Genomic DNA, 24,991 nt, shown 5'->3' with positions numbered 1-24,991 from the left:
AGGCTTACAACTTTGATATTTCCTATATCAAAGGCACACAAAATGTAGTTGCAGATGCCTTGTCACGTCGTCCCCACCTGAATTCTATGGTCTAGATAGCAGAGGATTGGCGGCATATTATAGTGGCAGAGTATGCCAAAGATAGCTGGGCTGCAGGTGTGATAGAGGGGTCAGTAGTGGACAACAGGTATACAGTTGTAAATGAATTGATCATTTACAAGAGGAGAGTGTACTTGATCCCAGGATGGGAGTTGAGGAGTAGGGTACTGCGGTTCTGTCATGATGAACCGATAGCAGGACATCCCGGGTTTTTCAAAACCTACAGACAGGTGCGTGAGCGCTTCACGTGGAAAGGGCTCAAGGCGGATGTTCTACAGTATGTTAGAGAGTGCCCTGTTTGTCAGCAGAATAAATAGGAGCATACATACCCTGCTGGTTTACTTCAGCCACTTCCAATTCCTGAAAGGAAGTGGGAATGTTTGTCTATGGATTTCATCATAGGGTTACCGAGAGCGCAGGGACGTGATTGCATATTTGTGGTTGTGGATCGTTTGACGAAGTATGCTCACTTCTATCCGATCACCACCACTTATTCAGCTATTCAGGTAGCAGAGTTATTCTTCAGAGAGGTATTCAGATTACATGGGTTGCCTCGGACTATTGTCAGTGATAGGGACACGCGGTTTTTGAGCCACTTTTGGCAGGAGCTTTTCAGACTCTGTGGGACCGATCTTACACCGAGCACCAGTTACCACCCTCAGACTGATGGCCAGACTAAGATAGTTAACAAATGGGTGGAGGGATACCTCAGGAACTATATTTCAGGGCAGCAAAAGGCGTGGGTGAAGTGGATTTACCTCTGTGAGTACTGTTACAATACCACTCACCACATGTCCATTCAGATGACTCCATTTACAGCACTGTACGGGTATGAACCTCCCAGTTTCATTGACTTATTGCTGAGTGACAGTAGGGTGCCTAGTGCGGGAGACATGATACAGGAGAGTCAGGACATTGTGAAGACTCTTAAGGAAAATATAGCCAAGGCACAAAATCAGCAAAAACAATATGCTGATCAGAAGAGGACAGAGAGGTCATTTGAGGTAGGAGACATGGTGTATTTGATGTTGCAGCCTTATCGACAATCTACTCTCAGGAGGAGTGGACCAGAGAAGCTCAAGCCTCGATATTATGGCCCTTTCAGAGTAACCAAGCGTATAGGTGAGGTGGCTTATGAGTTGGATTTACCGGCAGATAGCAGAGTACACAATGTGTTTCATGTGTCACGTCTCAAAAAGGCGTTGGGACACCGTATTGTTCCTTCCACGGTCTTACCACCCCTGGATGATGAGGGAAAGTTGATACTCGTACCTGAGGCTATCATTGAGTTTAGGGAGAGGAATTTCAGGAGACGAACTATCACAGAATACCTGGTGAAATGGAAGGATTTGCCGGTAGAGGATGCTACTTGGGAGAGTGAGGAGATTTTACAGCATCTGGAGTTGAGATTGCTTGAGGACAAGCAATTTCGGGAGGGGCGGACTGTGATGTCCCCTTCTAGTTGACATCTGTCAGCTGAGTAGATTAGCCTATCACTGACCCTCGTAGGCTGATGAGGTTGGGTAGAGTGTCCTCCAGAGTTTGATTCACCACCTTCAGAGAAAGCACTCCAGGTCTGGTCTTCGTTTGAGGTCTCTAGGACTCCATTTGAGATACTTTCTATTTTTAGCAGTCCTGCTATCTATAGCCAGTAGGTTGGGCAAGGACAGATTATGTTTTGGCAGTCTCTAGTTCAAACGACAGGCATTTCTGATGAATACTTAGAGAGATATTAATATTTAATTATTTTTAATTAAATATTAAATAGCGAACTTTAATGTTTTAAAAAGTCACTTTAAGTTATAACTTAAGTGAGGGTCTATTTCTCATCAGATGGGGCCAGTTTTTATATTAAATGGAAGATGATTTATTTTTGACACTTCAATAGTCAAAAATAAATAATAAAAGTTAAAACATCATTAAAGGCCAAGTCGCACCTTTCTTGGGAATCGTGCCAACCCTAAATGGAGAAGATTAAAAAAGATTTTAGGTCTTCTTTTCATTATGCTAAGTTTTGATATTTTTGTTTGGAGCTCTGAGAGGAGTTTTGGCCTAGGGTTTCAGTAGAAGATTCTTCTGCAGTGATCAGAGGTATCGATACAGGAAAATGTGGGATTCTTGTGCAATAGCATAAGAGGTTGTGAAATATCAGCTGATTTTGCTCTTTCCGTTGGTTTTATCCAGAAACCAAGATTGGACAGATTGGAAAGGGGTTTATTAATTTTTATGCAAAAGATTGATTGCAGCTGCAGAGTCAGAACAGAGGCAGGAATAAGTGTGTGACAGATGGGGGTTTTGTGCATGTATAGCTTGCTGATCTGCCGTACCTTTCTTCCTTGAAAGGGTACGATTTTTGCTGAGGAGTCGTCCAAAAATTCCGAAACAAATGCCAGAAGGGATGCCTTGCCAATGTCTTTCCATCGGGCTAACATGCGAGTATTTTGGGTCAGTTTAAAATAAATTGCAGCTTGCTGTCATAAATTCTGTGCATGACTAGCAATAGGAAAATAAGGGTTTTAACAGAATATACTGGTATTTATCAGTTCTTCTCTAGCTTGTTGTTATTTTTATTTGAGTATTAAATAAATGATGAATGGATGTAATGAGGGTTTGATCAGTGTTGTTGAATATAAATTGATTTCCAGCAAATACCATTAGTTGCTTTTTGTGCTTAAGATTGTCAAAATTCTATTTGCTGTCATTATTTGCAAAGAACACACTTGAAACGCAACAGGTTCAGCAAAACGTTAGTTGTCTCAGTTGAAGGCCTTTTGAGGTTCTTACACCCAAGGGAATTAATTACAAAAGACACAAAGTCAACTCCACCACAAATCAATGAAATCAACATGTAAAATTCAGAGAGAAAATACAGTTGGTAAAGCAACGAAAATATTAATCAACACAAACTACTGAAATTTAATTTCCGGACTTTGAAATAGAATTTAATGTAAATAATAATAATAAAATTAAAATGCAAAAGAATAAAAATTAAGTTATAATTAAAATATAATTGAATATAATTAAAATTTAATTAAGTTAATGAATGTTCAAAAGACATGGAATCAAAAGTTGACTCCCTCAAACATGAGATATAAAAGGGAGAAGAGAACCTCATATGAGAAGGGGGGATAATTTGGGAATCAGAAGTGCAGATCTGATTGTGAAAGGTTGTGCCCCCTTCAAAGGGCAGAAATAATGAAGAGTTGCACTCTTTCAAAGGGTGCTAATGGTGAGAGGGTGTGTCTCTTGCCAAAGGGCATGCATGATGAAGAGATGTAGCCTCTCCCTCACATTGAGAGATATAAAGGAAAGGAATCAAAGCAGCCAGTGAAATCATTATTGATCCAATCAGATCAGAATTGTTATTAAGTTACAGGCAGCTCAGAGGTATGCATGGGGATGTGCTTGATGTGTATGCTTAATATATGATACCTGATAATGTTCTTATGCTGAATTTAATAGTAATACTAATATAGACTGCAATATGTATGTCAGTGTAATAATTCCTTTCTATCACTAATGGTTCATGTGACGATTAAGTAAATTATATGATGGAGTTTGTAATGCCTTTCAATCTCACCATCCAATTATGGAGGGAGATTACAAGGAAGCAAGAGCACTAGGCTCCAGCAGGTACACCAACCCCGAGTGTGGGCCAAGAGGCCAAGTTGACGAGGTCCTTGGTGCTCTTGGGCTTGTTGGAGAGAGATAGACTCAAGGCGCTTTGTGTGATTCTCCTTGAGCTCCATAATGGGGATAGGTGTAGGGAGAGAAAGGGTTGTTGAATCCTTCATATAAAATGGGCAATATAAAAAAAAATGTTGAATATATGATCTATCATAGCATAATGGAAATGTTGACTAACCTATTGTGCAGGTTCCAGACCAATCTTAGTTGACAATAGTGCCCCTCTATTGTATTTACTATGCACTAAAATTGTGATTTTAGGTCAGAATACAAGAGGGTCCCATAAGAGGACATTACAAATGGTATCAGAGCATTGATCCGGCCATCTTGTAGGGTAAAGATGAATCAATAAATTAACCTAGTCAATGAGAAGGAATCTAACAATATGTGTATGCTCCGTGTTTGCATATAACCAAGTGTATGCCTCTTGTTTTCATGTGTATGCTCCTTGATTGATAAGTTTCCAGCATGTTTATTCCATCTATGTTTTTGAAGCCATTTCATATTGGGAATCATTTTGAACACTCCATGATCATTGCTTGAGGACAAGCAATCTTGAGTGGGGCGGACTGTAATGTCCTCACTTTGAAATAGAATTTAGTGGTAAATAATAATAATAAAATTAAAATGCAAAAGAATAAAATTAAATTATAATTAAAATATAAAAAAATATAATAAATTATAACTAAAATAAAATTAAGTTAATGAATGGTCAAAAGACATGGAATCAAAAGTTGTGAATCCCTCAAACATGAGATATAAAAGGGAGAAGAGAACCTCATTTGAGAAGGGGGGTTAATTTAGGAATCAGAAGTGCAAATCTGATTTAAATAAGAAGTGCAAATTTGATTGTGAAAGGTTGAGAGATATAAAGGAAAGGAATCAAAGCAGCCAGTGACATCACCATCGATCCGATCAGATCATAACCATTATTAAGCTACAGGCAGTAACATCCTTGTTTCTTGGTGGTATGCATGGGGATGTGCTTGATGTGTATACGTAATATATGATGGCTGATAATGTTCTTATGCAAATTTTAATAGTAATATTAATATAGACTGCAATATGTATGATAGTGTGATAATTCCTTTCTATCATTAATGGTTCATATGACAATTAAGTAAATTATATGATGGAGTCTGTAATGCCTTTCAATTTCACCGTCGAATTATGGAGGGAGAATACAAGGAAGCAAGAGCACCAGGCTCCAACAGGTACACGAGGCCAAATTGACGAGGTCCTTGGTGCTCTTGGGCTTGTTGGAGACAGATGGACTCGAGGCGCCTTGTGTGATTCTCCTTCAGGTCCCCAATGGGGACAAGTGTAGGGATAGAATGGGTTGTTGAATCCTTCATATAAACTAAGCAATATATAAAGAATGTTGAATATATGATCTATTGTAGCATAATGGAAATGTTGACTGACCTGTTGTGCATGTTCCAGACCCAGCTTAGTTGACAATAGTGTCCTTTTGTTGTATTTACTATGCACTAAAATTATTATTTTAGGTCAGAATATAAGAGGGTCCCAATACGGGACATAACAAATGGTACCAGAGCATTGATCTTGCCATCTTGCAGGTTAAGATTGAATCAATAAATCAATCTAGTCAATGAGAAAGAATCTAACAATATGTGTATTCATGTGTATGCTCTGTGTTTGCATATAACCAAGCGTATGCCTCTTGTTTTCACGTGTATGCTCTGAGATTGATAAGTTTCCAGCATGTTTATTCGACGTGTGTTTCCAAAGCCATTTCATATTGGGAACCATTTTGAACACTCCATGATTATTGCTTGAGGACAAGCAATCTTGAGTGGGGCGGACTGTAATGTCCCCACTTAGAAAAAGAATTTAATGGTAAATGATAATAATAAAACTAAAATGCAAAAGAATAAAAATTAAATTATAATTAAAGTATAAAAGAATTTAATTAAATATAATTAAAATTTAATTAAGTTAATGAATGGTCAAAAGACATGGAATCAAAAGTTGTGGCTCCCTCAAACATGAGATATAAAAGGGAGAAGAGAACCTCATTTGAGAAGGGGGGATATTTTGGGAATCAGAAGTGCAGATCTGATTTAAATAAGAAGTGCAGATCTGTTTGTGAAAGGTTGTGCCCCCTTCAATGGGCAGAAATTATGAATAGTTGCACCCTTTCAAAGAGTGCTAATGGTGAGAGGGTGTGTCTCTTGCCAAAGGGCAAACATGATGAAGAGATGTGACCTCTCCTTCACATTGATAAATATAAAGGAAAGGAATCAAAGCAGCTAGTGACATCAGCATCGATCCGATCAGATCAGAACTGTTATTAAGTTACAGGCAATAGCATCCTTGTTCTTGGTGGTATGCATTGGGATGTGCTTAATGTGAATGCTTAATATATGATAAAGTTCTTATGCAGAATTTAATAGTAATATTAATATAGACTGCAATATGTATTACAGTGTAATAATTCCTTTCTATCACTAATGGTTCATATGATGATTAAGTAAATTATATGATGGAGTCATTAATGCCTTCCAATCTCACCATCCAATTATGGAGGGAGAATACAAGGAAGCAATAGCACTAGGCTCCAGCAGGTACGCCAACCTCGAGTGTGGGCCAAGAGGCCAAGTTGAGTAGGTCCTTGGTGCTCTTGGGCTTGTTGGAGAGGGATAGACTCGAGGCGCCCTGTGTGATTCTACTTGAGCTCCATAATGGGGACAGGTGTAGGGAGAGAAAGGGTTGTTGAATCCTTCATAGAAAATGGGCAATATATAAAGAATGTTGAATATATGACCAATCATAGGATAATGGAAATGTTGACTAACCTATTGTGCATGTTCCACACCAAGCTTAGTTGACAATAGTGTCCCTCTATTGTATTTACTACGCACTAAAATTGTGATTTTAGGTCAGAATATAAGAGGGTCCCATGAGGGGACATTACAAATGGTATTAGGCTTGATCTTGCCATCCTGCATGGTACAGATGAATCAATACATCAATCTAGTCAGTTTGAAAGAATCGAACAATATGTGTATTCACGTGTATGCTCCCTGTTTGCATATAACTAAGTGTATGCCTCTTGTTTTCATGTGTATGCTCCGGGATTGATAAGTTTCCAGCATGTTTATTCTACGTGTGTTTCCAAAGCCATTTCATATTGGGAATCATTTTGAACACTCCATTATCATTGCTTGAGGACAAGCAATCTTGAGTCCTCAGAACAATAATATTCAATATACGATTAAATAAGTTTTAATTAAAGATTGAAACTTATTAATCCAAGCCTCCACCGTTTATTAACATACGAAAGGAAAAGCACATTCAACACATCGAAAGGAAAAGCACATTCAAAATAGAGTCACTAATCTACCATTATGAGGAATAGACCAAGAAGTCACTAGAACATTGGAGCACAAGTAATAAATGAACCGATTATTATGAAGGCATGATCGACATGATAGGGAACCCGGAAAACAATGAATAAAGAATTAATAAAGGGGAACAATAGCTCACAGGAAGACCAAAGGTTAAGCTAAGATCATCGATCATGTTTGTATCCAACAAAGGTCAATGATATGATATACAGATTTGTGGAGCAACGATAAGCATTGGAAAGTAGTCTAATGAATAATAAAGACATCATGTAATGTATCCATGTACGTTGATCATACAATAACATCGATTAGCAATATCGACTAAGGCAAGAATAATAGACAATACTTGTTATAAGGGAACACGTTAATATCCACCCACGTAATTGTGATTGGTTGTTAACAACCAATATGGATCGCGGACAAATGAATTGACAATCAGTGACCATAATGAAGCAATCTATTTGATGTCAACATAGTAAGGGATATCGGTGGTGAAGGATATACGATACAAGGGTCGATGCCAATGATAGAGTATAATGAACGCACCATGTAATAAAGAAATATGAGAGTATGATAGAACAAAGAATAACATATGTAGCAATCACAAGGGTGGTCGATATACTTGGCAGCCTGACCATGGAACGTGTTCAGAATCCTTATCGATATATCAGCGTTTGTGATAACTAAGATCAACGGACATGATAAATACCAACAATGGTCAAGATATCGATAAAGGAAAGAACGGACTCATCAATAAATTAGTCAAACCAATGATAATTAATAAACAAGGCATCATTATGAAGAGACGTATTTCTAGAAGACAACTCTTCCATCTTATATAGGGAGTTTGAACTCATTTAAATGCAGGGGGGGGGAGGATATAGGGGGAATAGACAGCGATTACCAAGAAGAGGTAGCGACTATGTTGGACAAGACAATAATTGTTAACAACGATACTACCATTCTCATAGAACAGCGAAGACAAATCAAAGGAACATTGATTACATTCTTCATTATAGTCGATCCTCCAAGAAAATATAAAGAATTATACTTGATTTGGACAGCAACGTAGCATACCATAAATGACACAGAAACTACTTTGACAAGTCTGCAAGTTGAAGTCAAAGTAAGACAAAGGTGTGCATTACAAATACTATAAACATTCGAACAAAGAACACATATTGGTGATTGGACACAACAGAGCATCGCTTATAATTATCTTGTGATGTGGGAGCAGATTATAAAGGCAGGAATACCACGTGGGGATCTTGGATCTGACTGATATCAGAATTGAAGTAAGGAGACTTCAATAGAAATTTAGATTTAATTGTATTGGAATAAGCTTAAAGTGCTTTGTGGGCCCTGTTGGTTCCCAAAACCACAGATTGGAAATCGTAGAGCTTTGCCAAATCTCCTACTAATTTCTCAATCAGCCTTGGCCAATGAACAGGAATGGTCAAAGACCAAATTCCTTTGCACTTTAGGCTCCACTAGACCTAGGTGGGTATACCTTAATCTCCGAAGCACAAAGGGACTTCTTTATAGTGAATTTAAACTTGTCAAATTAGCTGTTTGCAAGAATGGCAAAATGTTTCTTGCAACTTGTGCTTTATTATGTGCTTTTAACTTGCTTTAATCCGAAAACTTGAATGTAATTAATAGTGAATGAATGCATATAAAAGAATGTTGTTGGAACCTTAAGTAATTATGAAAAAACAATTCTGATAGGAATAAGAAGTATGTTTCCCTAATGAGGACCTTATGCACACCAAATTTACTCACAAAAAAACTAACAATAGACCAGTGCCTTATCTGACAATGTATATGTTACTTAGTGAACGAATATTTGGAATCAACTTTGGAGACAGTTTGAAAAAACTCACAAATATGCAAGACTATCACTGCAATGGTTTCATTATGTGTTGCAAGAATAACAAAAACAATTCTGTTTCCTACACAATAGCATGTGATGGCACACTACAGCAAATCTTAATTAGATTTATCCAAAGAACTTGATTCATCAACACCATGTAACATAAAATGATCTGAAGATAAAGACAACGAATCTTATATATTAATTTTGGAATAAAAAGATATACAAAAGCTACAAACTCCTAGGTATGATATTCTTGCTTGCACAAAAATGACTTTTCATTTTTATAGACTTGCTTTAACATAACATTATTAGTCCCAACAAACAATCTGAAAGATATGAGCTTGTAAATTGTGAACTCCCCCCTTGTATACAAAAATGACTCCCTATACATATGCGACTCAAAAGACACAAATGAAAGGACACACCCTTTCATCAGTATAAACTAAAAACTGACAAAAACCTAATTAATAACTCCCTAACTGCTATGACAACCAGAAACATTACAAAAACATATTACAATGACATAAATTAACTTTTTCCATCCAGCGTTTATGCCGAAGATATCCTTCATCTTTGTAGGTGCAAGCGTTGAAGATGATATCTCTGACTACCACTTCTGATGTAACATAATTCTCAAGTTGTTCCTTTGTTTCAATCATGTTCAAGGTATCCGCATGGGCAATGTTAAGGGCTGCACTAAGTAGTGATCTGCACTCAAAAATCCATTGGCCTTTATCCTTTATCATCCCTGTATCATCCACAACACTCGAGAATCTATGATGGATAACCCCCTGACACTCCTCATATTCAATTTTCAATTCAGTTGTGAATTTCTCATGAGCATCAATCAATTTTTTGACCTTGTTGACCACTTTGTCACTCTGTGTCTTGTCTTGCAATGACATATTTAATCTATCAAAAATTCTCTGGTGTGATACTATATTGTCCATATTTTTCTGATAAATAGTCTAGAATTCCTCTAGTACTTTCTGCAGGTTCTCAAATCTTTTAGTGATCAGCACACATGTTGCATCTGCTTTGACAGTTCGCACCTGTTTCTTCAACTTACTGTACTCCTGAAACAATTCATCATACCTCTTTTTTATTTTTGCACCATCTGTAATCTGTGGCGCTAGATGACCATCTCTCTTCAATAATTATTCATACAAAGCTTTATATTTTTCCTTTTCTGCAATTTCCTTTTTCATCTGGGCTCATTCAACTTTGAAAGATCTATCCCCATCTCTGCTGTGACCATGGGATCTATTTCTCCAACCTTTAATTTCATCATATGGCCAAAGGCCTTGTCCACATCTTTAATCTTTGGCCTCTTATTCGGAGGATAAAGGGCCCACAAAAGCATGGCCTCATCATCTGGATCATATCTTGATCCAATAAAAATATCATTTACGCCCTGAATGTCTAACTTGAAATCTTTCTTATCTGAATGCAATAAGCTATAAAAAATAAAAGATTCACTAAGGTCCCAGCTTGGAAAAAGAATGATTCCCGCCTCTACAAGAAGCTGCCTTCCCCTTTGAGGGGTCATGCCTTCTTACTCCGAATTAATCTACGACTTCAGCTTTCTGAGCATTTCTGCCTCATTCTCTAGTGTCACATCTGGCATTGCTTCTCTTAACCTTTTTCCTTTAAAATGATACAAAAAGGACTTGAACTCCTTCGACCTAATAAATTCATCATCTGACACAAAAGATGTATGCTCTTCTAGCCTAGCATCCAAATCTACATTTAATGCTACTACAATTTTGTCTTGGGCATCTAGTTCATCTTCCTTTTCTGGTACTTGAAGTTTAGAAACTATCTCATTTTCTCTAGAATCACTTTCCACATCCTGTTCTTCTTCTCTTTCCAGATCCCTGAGTTTATGCCTCCTTTCTTCCAATCTTTTTTCCAAGTCAACAACAACATTTGCAAGTTCTTCTAACTCTTTGTTCTTGCACAGGTCTTCATAGTCATCATACTCATGGGGATAATCTCCCAGGTTTGTCTTTTTCTGCTCGTGTGGATGTAACCTTCTGGGTCATAGTTCTTCCTTGGCGTGTGCATATACAAATTGAACTCATCCACTAGCTTCTTATTTATGGCTTCATAAGCTCTGGTAGAGACTATTCTGAAATCTCTAAACTGAAGAGTCCCAGGTAAGAAGTCTTGCTTGTGGGCACCCCCAAAGTGATGTGCATTAGAGACACTCATTTGTCTCACAATCTCCAAGTAAGCAATTCGGTCTAGCACAGGCTTTGGTAGCACATAGGGAGCACCTTCGAATCCGAAAACCTTAACAAATGTTAAATCTCTGCAAGTATACCAATCTCCCCAATTATGGTTGACTCTGGTATCCTTGTATTCATGTGGCCTGAGAAATCTCTTAATCACTTTTGAGAATGACCCTTCACACGACACATTATAAACCCTGAACAGTGGTTTAACAAGAAATTCCTCAAATCTCACATAGTGAGATTTATCATACCTTGAATCCCACAACGACACCCACAACTGCACAGGCTGATCCTGTCCATCCTTGCCCTGAGGATTTACCCTTAAGCCATCTGGCCATAATCCTTTCAATCTTCTATAGAACAACACAATATGCATCAATAGTGAATAATGCTTGAAGGACTTGTTAGTGTTATTCTGAAGATTCAGAAAGCCCTCATGCAGTTTGTCGACCAGATAGGTTGCATAAACAAACTGTCTTGGTTCGTGCCTTTGAATGTCTGCTGCAAGAACCAATGGCCCCATCCGTGCTACATCTGGAGCTTCCACTCCTCCTACCTGTCTGCAAGCCATATATGTGTATTGTAAATACTGTCTGAAAATATTTACGTCGTAGGGTGGACCATCTTCATTAGTTAGCTTCCCTTTCTCTGCCCTGTGGATGGCTAAGTTCCATCCTTGACAGGTCGTGTCCATGGTTCTGTATTCTTCTTCCAATTCCTCAAAAGATAGAGGCACATCGGCTTCATAACTCAAATCAAACACTTTGTATATTGTGGCCGTATTGAACCGAATAAATGCATCACCATTGGGAAATTGGATGCATCTCTTCGTAGCATTGTAGTTCTTAACCAAAGTTTTCAACAATTCGATATTCACGAATACATTTGGAACTACGAGCTTACCCAGACTGGTAATCCACGGATTAGATATCGACATCGGCTTCTGTCTTCGTGAGTAGTGGTAGAGGAATGATTCATGCCCCCTAACCCTAGTCTAGACATCATCAATTTCCTTAAAATCATCCTCTAGCTGATCATGGATAGGCAGATTAACCTTAGACCTTCGGGACTTGGCTCCTGGTGAGCTCATCTGGTCAATCATATCCTGATTTAACTTCCGCTTCTGCACACTTTCTCCACCTTTAGATTTCTTCGAGGCACTATCAAAAACCTCAATGACCTTCCTCTTGCCTTTGGAACTAGAACCCTCCATATTTGAATCGTTCAAGCCTTCTGAAATTCAATTTTCTACAGTTTAATTTCACTTCAATCTCTCTGTTCGCTTCAATCTGTTATGCAAATTCCTTATACAAACTCTCATATATAGATTTAATACATTAGAAGCATTTACTTAACTGAAATTGTGCTATGAGTTGCCTCGTGCAAACACAGACCTATCCGTTGCCTGCATTTAATAATGGCGGGTTGATCAGTTTCAAATCTGATTTGACAACGGCTAATCGGCAAGACTCATCCCGATGAATTCCCCTTTTGGTGCCATCCTTAAACGTTTTTCATTTTGCCGCGTTCACCCTCTGTTCCTATCGGCATGACTTTTCCCGATCACTCCATCGAGCATCGGCGTAGCTCATTTTCCCTCATTCTGATGGTTATAGCTTCCTCGATGGTTCCGCCTTCTGGCTAGGTTTTACTTTCACCTTTATGTCACATCGGCGTAGGCTATTTCGATGTACCCTCCTATTCCTCCGTGGCATTCTGCCCGTCGGTATCGGCATAGCTCCAAATATGTTCCTCCGATGGTTAGATTAGAAGTTATTCCGATGAGTCCTCCTTCTTAGTCCGCATCTCGTTTGTTACATCGAGTCACCTTATCAGGTATCGGAACAATTCATTTTATGTTTCTCCGATGACCCGATGACATCGACCTCATACTTGTGTATCTTTTTACTTCTCTGATCTATCGGCATACGTTTCCCCAATGAGATCTCCTTGCTCGCACCCATCTCTGCTTTCTCATTGGGTATCGGTGTAATGAAAAATGTCTCCTCCCGATGAGCCGATGATATCCCAATGACTTCGACTTCGATCGGTGTCACTTATCACGATCAAGTCTCCTTCTCTGTGCTCGGCTTGGCTTCCTCATCGGGTATCGGCATAACCTGAAACACCTCTCCCCGATGGCTTAAGTTACCCAGATGACTCAGTATTCTCCTCCTTTTGGTATCGTCTCATCGGAGTAGGTCCAGCCAATAACATTGTCTTTGCCACCTAGTCCATCGGGTATCGGGGTAGTGTAAGATGACACTTTTCGATGACCCGATGACATCGCCAAACTTCTTCCTACTGATTGCACCCCGAGAAAACGCCATCGGACTCAGCGGTGTGAGTTTTGCCGATCGACACGCACCCTTTTCTCCTCAGGCAATCTTATCGAGGTGACTTACGCCGATAAACATAATTTTATATTTTATGAAGAGAAGGCTTTCTTTCACAAATGTAACTTTCCACAACCATGCAAATGGACTTCTAAGGCACTGAAAACATCTCTGAATGCACTCATGATCCTGCTTCTGTGATGAACCCTAAAATGTGCTCTTGCAATGCAAAGACTGTCATGATGAAGGTTATCAAAATGTCACCATACTTAATGCCATCCCTTAATATGCCCAGGTGATACTTGTTCATACAGATTCAGGCTACAATTGGATTTCTCTGACACAGCAATATATCTCCTGCACATGCAATCCAGCAGTAAATGCTCTTATGATGAAAATATACATATAAAACATCAATAAATAGCACAAAATATTTTGCAAAAATATGTGCTAACAGGCCCCACACAATAACTATTCATATTCCTATGATAAAAGAATTCTCAAACAGTGTTTGCAGCAATTAGAAAAGGTTTGGAAATTCCTCAATGATTATTGTGTTTTTAGCAGCAGCTCCACTAAAAGAAATGGGACCCATTTGGAAGCCTTTTGAATATAGGAGTTGTGGTTTTTATTTTAGCCCACTTAAGACTTGCAGATTATTAAATGTGATTTGAGCAATCAACACTACCCAAGGGTCAATGAAGGCCTAAGAGAAGTCAGCAACATATTGAATATTGAAGATTTTTTGTTTGGGAAAATTATTTGTGTTTTTTATTCATTCTCCACTACTTGGGAGATACCAATCAGGTTAAAGCTGCAGATCAGCGGTAAGAGTCAACAGCTGATTTAGAGGGAGTTATATGAAGATTATGACATGGTGTATAAGGGAGACATATCAAGTACATATATTAATTTAAGAAGAGGGAGAAAAATATATAGAAAGGATAAGCAGGGGAAATAGGAGCAGGAGCCTACAATATCAAAGCACATATCTCAATTATATAAATCAAAGAAAGCCATCAAGATAAGTTCCATCTTCCAAAATTATTCTTAGCGTTATGATTTAAATATTATAGAAGAATGTCTTTAGAATCAATGAAATTACATTTATAAATGTATTACAATTCTCACTTTAAGTTAGAATTGTTGTTTCAAGACTAAATCAAGGTTAATTCCGCATGGGGACATTACAAAATCTAACAATATGTGTATTCACCCCTCCATGTTTGCATATAACTAAGTGTATGCCTCTTGTTTTCATGTGTAAGCTCCGGGATTGATAAGTTTCCAGCATGTTTATTCTACGTGTGTTTCCAAAGCCATTTCGTATTGGGAATCATTTTGAACACTCCATTATCATTGCTTGAGGACAAGCAATCTTGAGTGGGCGGATTGTAATGTCCTGAATTCGAAATAGTATTTGATGGTAAATAATAATAATAAAATTAAGATGCAAAAGAATAAAAATTAAATTATAATTAAAATATAAAAGAATATAATTAAATATAATTAAAATTTAGTTAAGTTAATGAATGGTCAAAAGACATGGAATCAAAAGTTGTGACTCCGTCAAACATGAGATATAAAAGGGAGAAGAGAACCTCATTTGAGAAGGGGGCATAATTTGGGAATCAGAAGTGCAGATCTGATTTAAATAAGAAGTGCAGATCTGATTGTGAAAGGTTGCTTCGCTTTCAAAGGGCAGAAATAATGAATAGTTGCACTCTTTCAAAGGGTGCTAATGGTGAAAGGGTGTGTCTCTTGCCAAAGGGCATACATGATGAAGAGATGTGACCTCTCGCTCACATTGATAGATATAAAGGAAAGGAATCAATGCAGACAGTGACATCACCATCGATCCGATCAGATCAGAACTGTTATTAAGTTACAGGCTGTAACATCCTTGTTCTTGGTGGTATGCATGGGCATGTGCTTAATGTGTATGCTTAATATATGACGCCTGATAATGTTCTTATGCAGAATTTAATAGTAATATTAATATAGACTGCAGTATCTAGGACAGTGTAATAATTCCTTTCTATCACTAATAGTTCATATGATGATTAAATAAATTATATGATGGAGTCTGTAATGCCTTTCAATCTTACCATCCAATTATGGAGGGAGAATACGACGAAGCAAGAGCACTAGGTTCGAGCAGCTACACCATCCCCAAGTGTGGGCGAATAGGCCAAGTTGGCGAGGTCCTTGGTGCTCTTGGGCTTCTTGGAGAGGGCTAGACTCAAGGTGCCTTGTGTGATTCTCGTTGAGCTCCATAATTGGGATAGGTTGAGGGAGAGAAAGGGTTGTTGAATCCTTCGTATAAATTGGGCAATATATAAAGAATGTTGAATATATGACCTATCATAGCATAATGGAAATGTTGACTAACCTGTTGTGCAGGTTCTAAACCAAGCTTAGTTGACAATAGTGTCCCCCTATTGTATTTACTATGTACTAAAATTGTGATTTTAGGTCAAAATATAAGAGGGTCCCATTAGAGGACATTACAAATGGTATGAGAGCTTTGATCCTGCCATCCTACAGGGCAAAGATTAATCAATAAATCAATCTAGTAAATGAGAAGGAATCTAACAATATTTGTATTCATGTGTATGCTCCGTGTTTGCATATAACAAAGTTTATGCCTCTTGTATTCATGAGTATGCTCCGGGATTGATAAGTTTCTAGATTAATCAGTAAATCAATGTAGTAAATGAGAAGGAATCTAACAATATTTGTATTCATGTGTATGCTCCGTGTTTGCATATAACAAAGTGTATGCCTATTGTTTTCATGTGTATGCTCTGGGATTGATAAGTTTCTAGCATGTTTATTCCATGTGTGTTTCCAAAGCCATTTCATATTGGGAATCATTTTGAACAATCCATGATCATTGCTTGAGGAGAAGCAATCATGAGTGGGGCGGCCTATAATGTCCCGACTTTGAAACATAATTTAATGGTAAATAATAATAAACTTAAAATGCTAAAGAATAAAAATTAAATTATAATTAAAATATAAAAAAATATAATTAAATATAATTAAAATTTAATTAAGTTAATGAATGGTCAAAATACATGGAATCAAAAGTTGTGACTCCCTCAAACATGAGGTATAAAAGGGAGAAGAGAACCTCATTTGAGAAGGGGGGGATAATTTGGGAATCAGAAGTGCACATCTGATTTAAAGGAGAAGTGCAGATCTGATTGTGAAAGGTTATGCCCCTTTCAAAGGGTAGAAATAATGAAGAGTTGCATTTTTTCAAAGGGTGCTAATGGTGAGAGGGTGTGACTCTTGCCGAAGGGCATACATGATGAAGAGATGTGACCTCTCCCTCACATTGAGAGATACAAATGAAAAGAATCAAAGCAGCCAGTGACATCACCATCGATCCGATCAGATCAGAACTGTTATTAAGTTACAGGCAGTAACATCCTTGTTCTTGGTGGTATGCATGGGGATGTGCTTAATGTGTATGCTTAATATATGACGCCTGATAATGTTCTTATGCATAATTTAATATTAATAGTAATATAGATTGCAATATATATGACAGTGTAATAGTTCCTTTCTATCACTAATTGTTCATATGACAATTAAGTAAATTATATGATGGAGTCATTAATGCCTTTCAATCTCACCATCCAATTATGGAGGAAGAATACAAGGAAGCAAGAGTACTAGGCTCCAGTAGGTACGCCAACCTCGAGTGTGGGCCAAGAGGCCAAGTTGACAAGGTCCTTGGTGCTGTTGGGCTTGTTGGAGACAGATAGACTTGAGGCTCCTTGTGTGATTCTCCTTGAGCTCCATAATGGGGACAGGTGTAGGGAGAGAAAGGGTTGTTGAATCCTTCATATAAACTGGGCAATATATAAAGAATGTTGAATATATGATCTATCATAGGATAATGGAAATGTTGACTAACCTGTTGTGCAGGTTCCACACCAAGCTTAGGTGACAATAGTGTCCCTCTATTGTATTAATTATGCACTAAAATTCTGATTTTAGGTCAGAATATAAGAGGGTCCCATTAGGGGACATAATATGAAAATACTGAACAAGTTTGTCTCTGAAATAGAGCTTCAAATGTTTTGTCAATATTTGTTCCCAGAGAGAGCAATTAGAGCTTCAAACATTTGCAGATTTATGAAGATTCTTTGATAACCTTAATGCAAAATGGGTAGAGGAAGGAGATGAGTTGAAGTTTGATTATAAGCAAATTGAAAATTAGATCTTTGGGACAAGTTTTTGGACCAAATCCAAAGAAAACACAATCACCAAAAAGATCTAAAGGAAACACAACAATCCGAGGGTAATATTGATTACAGACTGTCATGTCCCCAGTTTGAAACCCTAATTGTGATATCTGCATCCTTTTCACATCATGGCAACCAAGTACTCCAATTTTTTGAAGTCTCTACGAGAGACAAAATTACAAAAGTGTATCGAAACATCATTATAGGAAGTAAGCAGAATAGTGATTAGTCTTCAAGTACCAACAACTCCATGACAATATTGGTTGGTATTAAATCAGCATTACTAATAACACGGTTTGATGAGCAGCAATCTTATAGCCATGATTTGATGAGTCAGCATTGACAAAGACAGCAATTTGCACGACTAACCAAAAGCAGCAATAACAATTACCATTCATGTTTTGTCTGTACTGGACAGCAATTAGTATTAGAACAAGCCATCAAAGATAATGAAGAGCAACGAGCAGGTTTATTGTGCATTGACAATCAGCGATTAAACTTGCAAAGGCAGTGATTAAACATACAAATATGATTTGTGTTAATAACTGATAACCTTGTAAAGGTGCGGTTAGACAATATCCATAACTAATGAAGAGAGACGGTTAAGGAAAGATGTGACCCTTCCTAATCAAAAGTTGCAACCGATCAATATCCAAGATATTTAATAGGGATCAAATGCTCATTCCAAATCATAGAAGCAATTCAGGAGAATAATACTGTGTGAAACTACAGGCATCAAGAGGAGGGAATCACTATTATTAATCTGAGTTACCATATTAAATAATGCATATAAGGAAGCATTATTAAAAATGGACACTGAGGAACAATATATATATATATATATATATATATATATTAAAGGAGTAGTGTAATAAGACTTACATTCTGCCATAATAGGAATATCAACTGTATATTTAATTTCATTTATGTACATGTGCATTCATAACACATGACAGGTTATTATGTTATTGGCCTAGTCTTAATTCATCTACTAAGTCCTATGAGGGGATAGGTTGGTGTGTGTAGGGAAAGGCAAGTAAACCCATTACAAGTGATGGTGAGCCCAAGATGGGTAGGGATGTAGTCATCGGCCTTGAGGGAGCCTCTTTGTAGTTGGTGTCAGCACCCTATGACAGTAAATCCCCATCCCTGATTAGGATTAGGGAAGAAGCTAAGATAGGACTTAGTGTAATGAATGTTGAATGTGTTATGAATACTAATTCATGTAATAGTTTAAGAAATTTGAATTGAAGCATAATGATGTATAGTAATGTATGTTAATAATTTGGAATTGGCGTCCAAGGGGTTGAGCTTAACTGGCTAAAACATTGGGTTCTCACTGTGGAGACCCAAGTTCAACTCCCAATAGGGACATCTGAAGTGAAATTCTATGCTGTGACTCTTGGTCTTCCATAGGATGGGGAAGGTCTTGGGGTCAATCTAATGGAACTCTAAGTTGTGACTCTTGGCCTTCTATAGGATGAGAAGGTCTTGGGGTCAATCTAATCAAACATAATAATAATAATTCAAAGATATGTAATGGGGATGGGGCCCCCTACTGTGTCCCCACTGGTTCATAGCTCCTGTCAAAAGCTATTCAGGCTTCGGCCAATTACCAATCAAAAAAAATAAATTTGGAATTGGCAGCCTCCCAGTAGGTTACACAGGCACAAAGAAAATTCCATTCCACATCAATGCAATTAACAATGCATGAAATTTAAAGGAAAAAGAGTTGAAATGGGAAAAATGCTGCAAAATATGAAAAGAGAGTAGAGGGGTGTTGATACGTGATACCATCCTGCTCCTCTGCAGACTTTAATAAGGCCCTAATGAAAGGCCTTCCCCAAAACACCATAGAGAAGTGGGGTTTGGCAAGTGACAAAACCCTTAGTTTCACCTAAAACATAACATAATAACACCATAGAACTCTGCCAAACCCTGGAGCAAGGTTTGGAGGGAGCTGTAAAATCATGATATATGTCAAAATCATGCTAGCTATCAAGAAACGGAAAGTGTGGGTGACAATTAGGACAAAGGAAATGAAGCTAGGATGCAAAATGCTGACAAATATCATTATCCAGCCCAAATGTTTGCTTTGTTACGCCTTCAAAGTACAAAGGCCATCAAAGGAGATTGGAGGCACAGGAATCTGACAAGTGTTGCAATCCTGCTCAATTGCAGTGAACAAAAAAAACAAAGCTAAAAGAATGAGAGGAGGACATGCGATTGTGACAAGTATTGCAGTCCTGTTCCCATGCAAAGAGGCATAGATATTGCTTAAAAAGCTGGAAAGAGACCACAAGATTGTGACAAGTATCAGAGTCTTCTTTAGTTGTGGGAAAGGCAAAAACATAAGCTAAACAAGACAAAAATTTGACACTGAATGTTAAAATGTGGAGCACAGAGCAACAGGATTGTGATATATGATGTGAGCTTGCTGATAACCATAGTTGAAAAACTCGGACTCGGCAATGACTCGGCAAGCACAAAATATTTAAAAAACTCAGGACTTGCAAAAACTTGAGGAAAAACTCGGCAATAACTCGGCAACTTTATCGAACATTTGAAAGTATATTTTTTTAAATATTCTTCAAAAACACACATTTATATAAATTTAATGTCATTAAATTTATTGTTTAATTATATTAGAATAAACATATATTAATAGAAAACTATTTAAGTCATAATAGTATTAATTTAACATCATAGTATTGAAAATTCATGTCTCATAGTATTAATTTTACATTTAAATACGCTGGTTTTTTATGTCTGCGAGTCTTTCCACGAGTGACTTGGCTGAGCAAATGACCTGCGAGTACTCACGAGTCCTGCAAATACTCGCAGAGTTTTTCAACTATGCTGATAACAACATATAATATTATAAAGTTAATAGGGAAGAGACAAAAATGATAACTTTAAAATAAGGAAGCAACATGTTGCAATAAACTTTGATGTTTTTATGTCCTTCATGAAATACTCTAGTGGGAAGCATTTGTAAGAAAACAAAGTAAGAATAAAGGGATAAAAGCCAGATAATCTCAAAATTAGAGAATGATCCCAAATTTGTGTATGTTGATTGCAACAATGTTAGTTATCTTGGAATGTTTTTATACTTTATAATTTTACTTATTTGTTTGTTGAACAATTGCCCTTGTCTTGTTGAAAGTCAAATTTTGGGATACATTGGTTGATTTTATCGTTGTCGTGTATGTTCTATAGGTTAATAATCTAAGACAGGAACTTAACCGCTTGGCATCATCAAGGCCTATCACTGTTGTCACGGGGAATTCTCAATCAGGTAAGAGATTTATCATACTTGCAAGTGTTGGTTTTGTTATTTTGTAGGAAAGGTTTGCCTCTTTCATTTTTAAGAATAATGCTTTATAAAGCTAGGGGCAAATGTTGACTAGGATTAAATAAATAATAGAGTCAGGACCTTGTTTTGGGTGAATGGTTTATAAGAATGAGTTTACTTGGTTTTATGCCTATTTTTGTTTTTCATATATTTCTGTGCCTTACAATCTACCTACCTGTCATGTGTAAAGTAGTTAACAATATAATGGTTATGGTTCCTTAGATCAACAATATTTGATAAGACACAATTTTGAATGATTCACATAAGGATGTGAAGTTAAAACATAGAAGGAATTCAATTATTGAAGTTGCAATGGGAGATGGAGGTCAAATCAATATTTCCTTTGAAGCCACGTTTACTGAATAGTCAACATAATATATAAGAGGGTGGTGAGTTGGAATGCCCAATCTTCTTGATCATACTGCTACAAAGTGGAGCATTAAACTTCCAACCATCTTCCATCATCTTTGTGTTGGGATCTAAGGATGTATATCAAATTAGCAAATTCTCTGCTAGAAAATTCAAATGTGTAGATTGTTCAGAATTTCCCTGCCAAATAACCCTTTTAGAATGCTAGGGAAGCTGAGAAGCTAAATTCTCTTGTTTGTTTGCTTTGTTACTGATTCTTATTTTGCTTTTACTGCATTTTACATGCCATGCTTTTTTGTCTCTTTTGTTTCCATCGATTGGGTTTTGGAAAACTTTCAATTAGTATGAGTCACATACTTCCAATTCTGTAAAATTTAGTGTCAATTCTGTTAAATTATTTGGAAATTGTAGTAATCAAACTCGGTGAAAAGCACACAGCTAGGACGTGAGAGTTCATGATATTAGGAAATATAGATGTTTGAAGATAAAAAGGATATTTATCTGAATTATTTGCAAGCGCTTTGAGGAGATTGCAGTTGATTCAAGATAAGCTATATGAGGGTATGCCATGATGATGTCCCCTTTCATGTTGTGTAATGTTATTTTAGATTTCATTCCAAATTTGGAGAATGTTCTTTCATCACCATCTATACAAAATTATGAGGTAGCCAAACCAAATCTTGAAAAAGGTTCAAAGAACTGGTGTAATTGTACTGAATTGATGGGAGTAAACATGATGTATGATCATGTGCACATATATATTAGATAAAGTGTGCGAACTCTGATTCATATTAAGCTTAAAATGTTAAATATTGACAGCAATTGCAATTTTTGGTTAGACGAGTGTTGCTTATCTCTTGCAAGTAGTCAACCCTAATAGGGTTGCTGCCTTGCAACATTTATGGATATAGTTAGAAGGTTCAGACCTTTGGTTAGTGTTTTCCTGTAATGCACATTTTCATATTTATGATTTTTTCCTGTTCTTTTGTTGACAATTCAATTTGGTTCATGAATTACACTTTTGTGAGGATGCAAGATAGAGTTATTAGATCTGCTATATTTCTGTTTTCCTAGATATACATCTTGCAGCATGCTCAGTGTTATCGAGGAGCATCCTGGTGAATATGGTTGAATTACCATCAACAGTTATGGAGGTTGAAGGTTCATACCTCTTCTTGGTGTACACACTAGATAATGCACACCATTATATTAGCAAAAGTTCCTTTTTTTTCTTGATACCTGAATTTCCTTAATAAAACATACTATTAAGGCGCGATTTAAAGTTGTTAGAATTGTTCTATTGCAAATTCCCTAAGTCTCTGCATTTCAGTATGATGAGGAGCTTCTTGTTGAATCTGTCTCAATGCAGATTAGTTCTGATTGGATCTCTGTGTATTGGCAGGTTTTTGTTGAATATATGAAGTTTATTTGAAACTTCCGTAGATAAAATGAGTACATTCTAGCTTAATATTGCAAAATTTTTCTAGCAAAAGTTCCTTCTATGCTTATAAGAAGCTTCCAACTAAAGCTTTCAGTATGTCATATGGTTTAAAAGGCCAGTCTTAGAAATTAGTAAAGGATCTGTCTGAAGGGCATAATATGCATCTCTATACTGGGGGCAGCGACATTGTTTGCAAAGTTTGTTTTCCCTCTGATCAAGGTAGAAATATGCTTCATTTTATTGCTATATGCTTGTGTAGGTACCACTACATATGCTGCGCCTGTTATCATAGTTGGAGTTGCAGGTTATGGATACATTTGGTGGAAGGTTGGTTTAAATCTTTTTGTGCTTTGGTTGGCTTTGTGGTGGTTTTACTCTGTATAATTGTGTGTTTTAACTTTTGTGGTTGTTTGAAACTTGACATTTTGTTATGTTGAACTTATAAGGTTTGAGGCTTCATGATATGATAATTCAGTGTTTAGTATAAGATGTAGAATTTTTAGAAGTTAGACGTGATATTCTGAATTGTGCTTCTCTATGTGTTAATGCAATTTGAACTTCAAGATGCACTGACTATGTCATATATTCAAGAAGATAGGATGACAGGCTATAAAGAAATTTGAAATGAAAAAATTATGCATTATAAACACCGTCATATTCCCATGAAAGAAAGCTTTATATAATACATTCTTTCTCATGATTACCTGTCTCATCCTATTGACGTTCTAATTTAATAATGGAAAATGTGCTTCTGTCCATGGCATGGTAAAGGTTGTTTATCGACTAGAGAGTGTTCTCTGTTAGATTATTGATAAATCAAGGAGTAAACTTCACAAGTAATAGAAGAGAACACCGATATGTTGGTGGTGTCCAAAGATACCAAATTAACTTTACATAAAATTGAAGATGAATAATCAATAATAAGAGCATACATATGAATCTTACTACTTGAGATGGTGGAGACATAGTGTTTATATGCACACCATTCAAGATAAAATTTGTAGGTGGGATCATATTAGCAATTCTTGGGAGAAACATATAAAATTCATGTGTTAGGATTGCATGGCTAGTTGAACCCCTGAAAACCTTCTGTTTTAAAAATGAAAGTATGGTTTTCACTTTTTTGTCCTTTTTCTGAATTAGACTGCAGTATTTTTTTTTCAGAATTTATAGGGAATTTTAGAAATTAGGACATGATGACACTCATTCAGCATTGCTGATTTAATTGCTTGTTTCACTTATTTTCCAGCTGCAACATGAAGGAGGTAGGATTTTTTAATTTTGCTTAATAATTCAACTTAAACCCTAAGTTCTAAACTTGTAGCATGACATAAACCTAAGCCTAAGTTCTAAGATTAGGTTTAGAGTTTTTTGTTTTGTATATTAATATAAATGTTACCATTTTTATGCTAGACCTAACCCTAATTGTAAAAGTTCCTTTAGTTTAGTGTTGGGGTTAGGTTTTATTTTTTAATGTTTAGTTATACGTATTTTTTACTAAACTGCTACACTTGCTAACCTAATACTAAGTCTACAATCCTAAGCTAATTTTTTAGTTTAGGTTTATGGTTTACTATTTCTTTTACTAATTGTAAAGGCTGCTTAGGGCAGATTATTTTACTTTGTTTACTTAACGTTAAGGCTTATGCATTTTATTTTTTTATTTATTAACCCCAATGGGTTACCGTTATGCATTTGTTAATTTTGTTTCTATTCCATTTCATATTGCTAGAAAGATTTTGCATGTTCCTATTGCATGCATATTTCCAGTTCTATTAGTTGAAATGCAAGCATGGCTCTTTCCAATTCTGTTGGTTGAAATTTATTTTTTATGGGAATGAAAGTGGTGGTGGAGTCAACCGTTTCAAATGGTGTCATATAAAGTTTTTATGTCATGATGTGAAGGCTTGTGGACGTTGTCTTGTTGATGTGACCCACCAAACATTAATTAGTCTTTCGAG

The 24,991-nt window shown here is 36.8% G+C and overlaps 1 protein-coding gene across 3 annotated transcripts in view; it reads left to right on the top strand.

The window, feature by feature from the left end:
• The window catches only part of LOC131067529 (uncharacterized), a 126,368-nt gene that overhangs the window by 75,952 nt on the left and 25,425 nt on the right, over positions 1–24,991 (top strand). For all 3 annotated transcript variants that reach the window (XM_058002566.2, XM_058002565.2, XM_058002564.2), the window contains 2 exons: positions 21,085–21,163; positions 23,290–23,357. In XM_058002566.2, coding sequence (XP_057858549.2) covers positions 21,085–21,163; positions 23,290–23,357 — 147 coding nt within the window. The remainder of the gene's footprint in view (positions 1–21,084; positions 21,164–23,289; positions 23,358–24,991) is intronic.

This window comes from Cryptomeria japonica, chromosome 10 (genome assembly GCF_030272615.1).
Source record: "Cryptomeria japonica chromosome 10, Sugi_1.0, whole genome shotgun sequence".
Taxonomy (NCBI): Eukaryota; Viridiplantae; Streptophyta; class Pinopsida; order Cupressales; family Cupressaceae; genus Cryptomeria; species Cryptomeria japonica.
The sequence above is the reverse complement of the archived record's forward strand: the minus strand, read 5'-3'. Positions and strand labels throughout refer to the sequence as shown.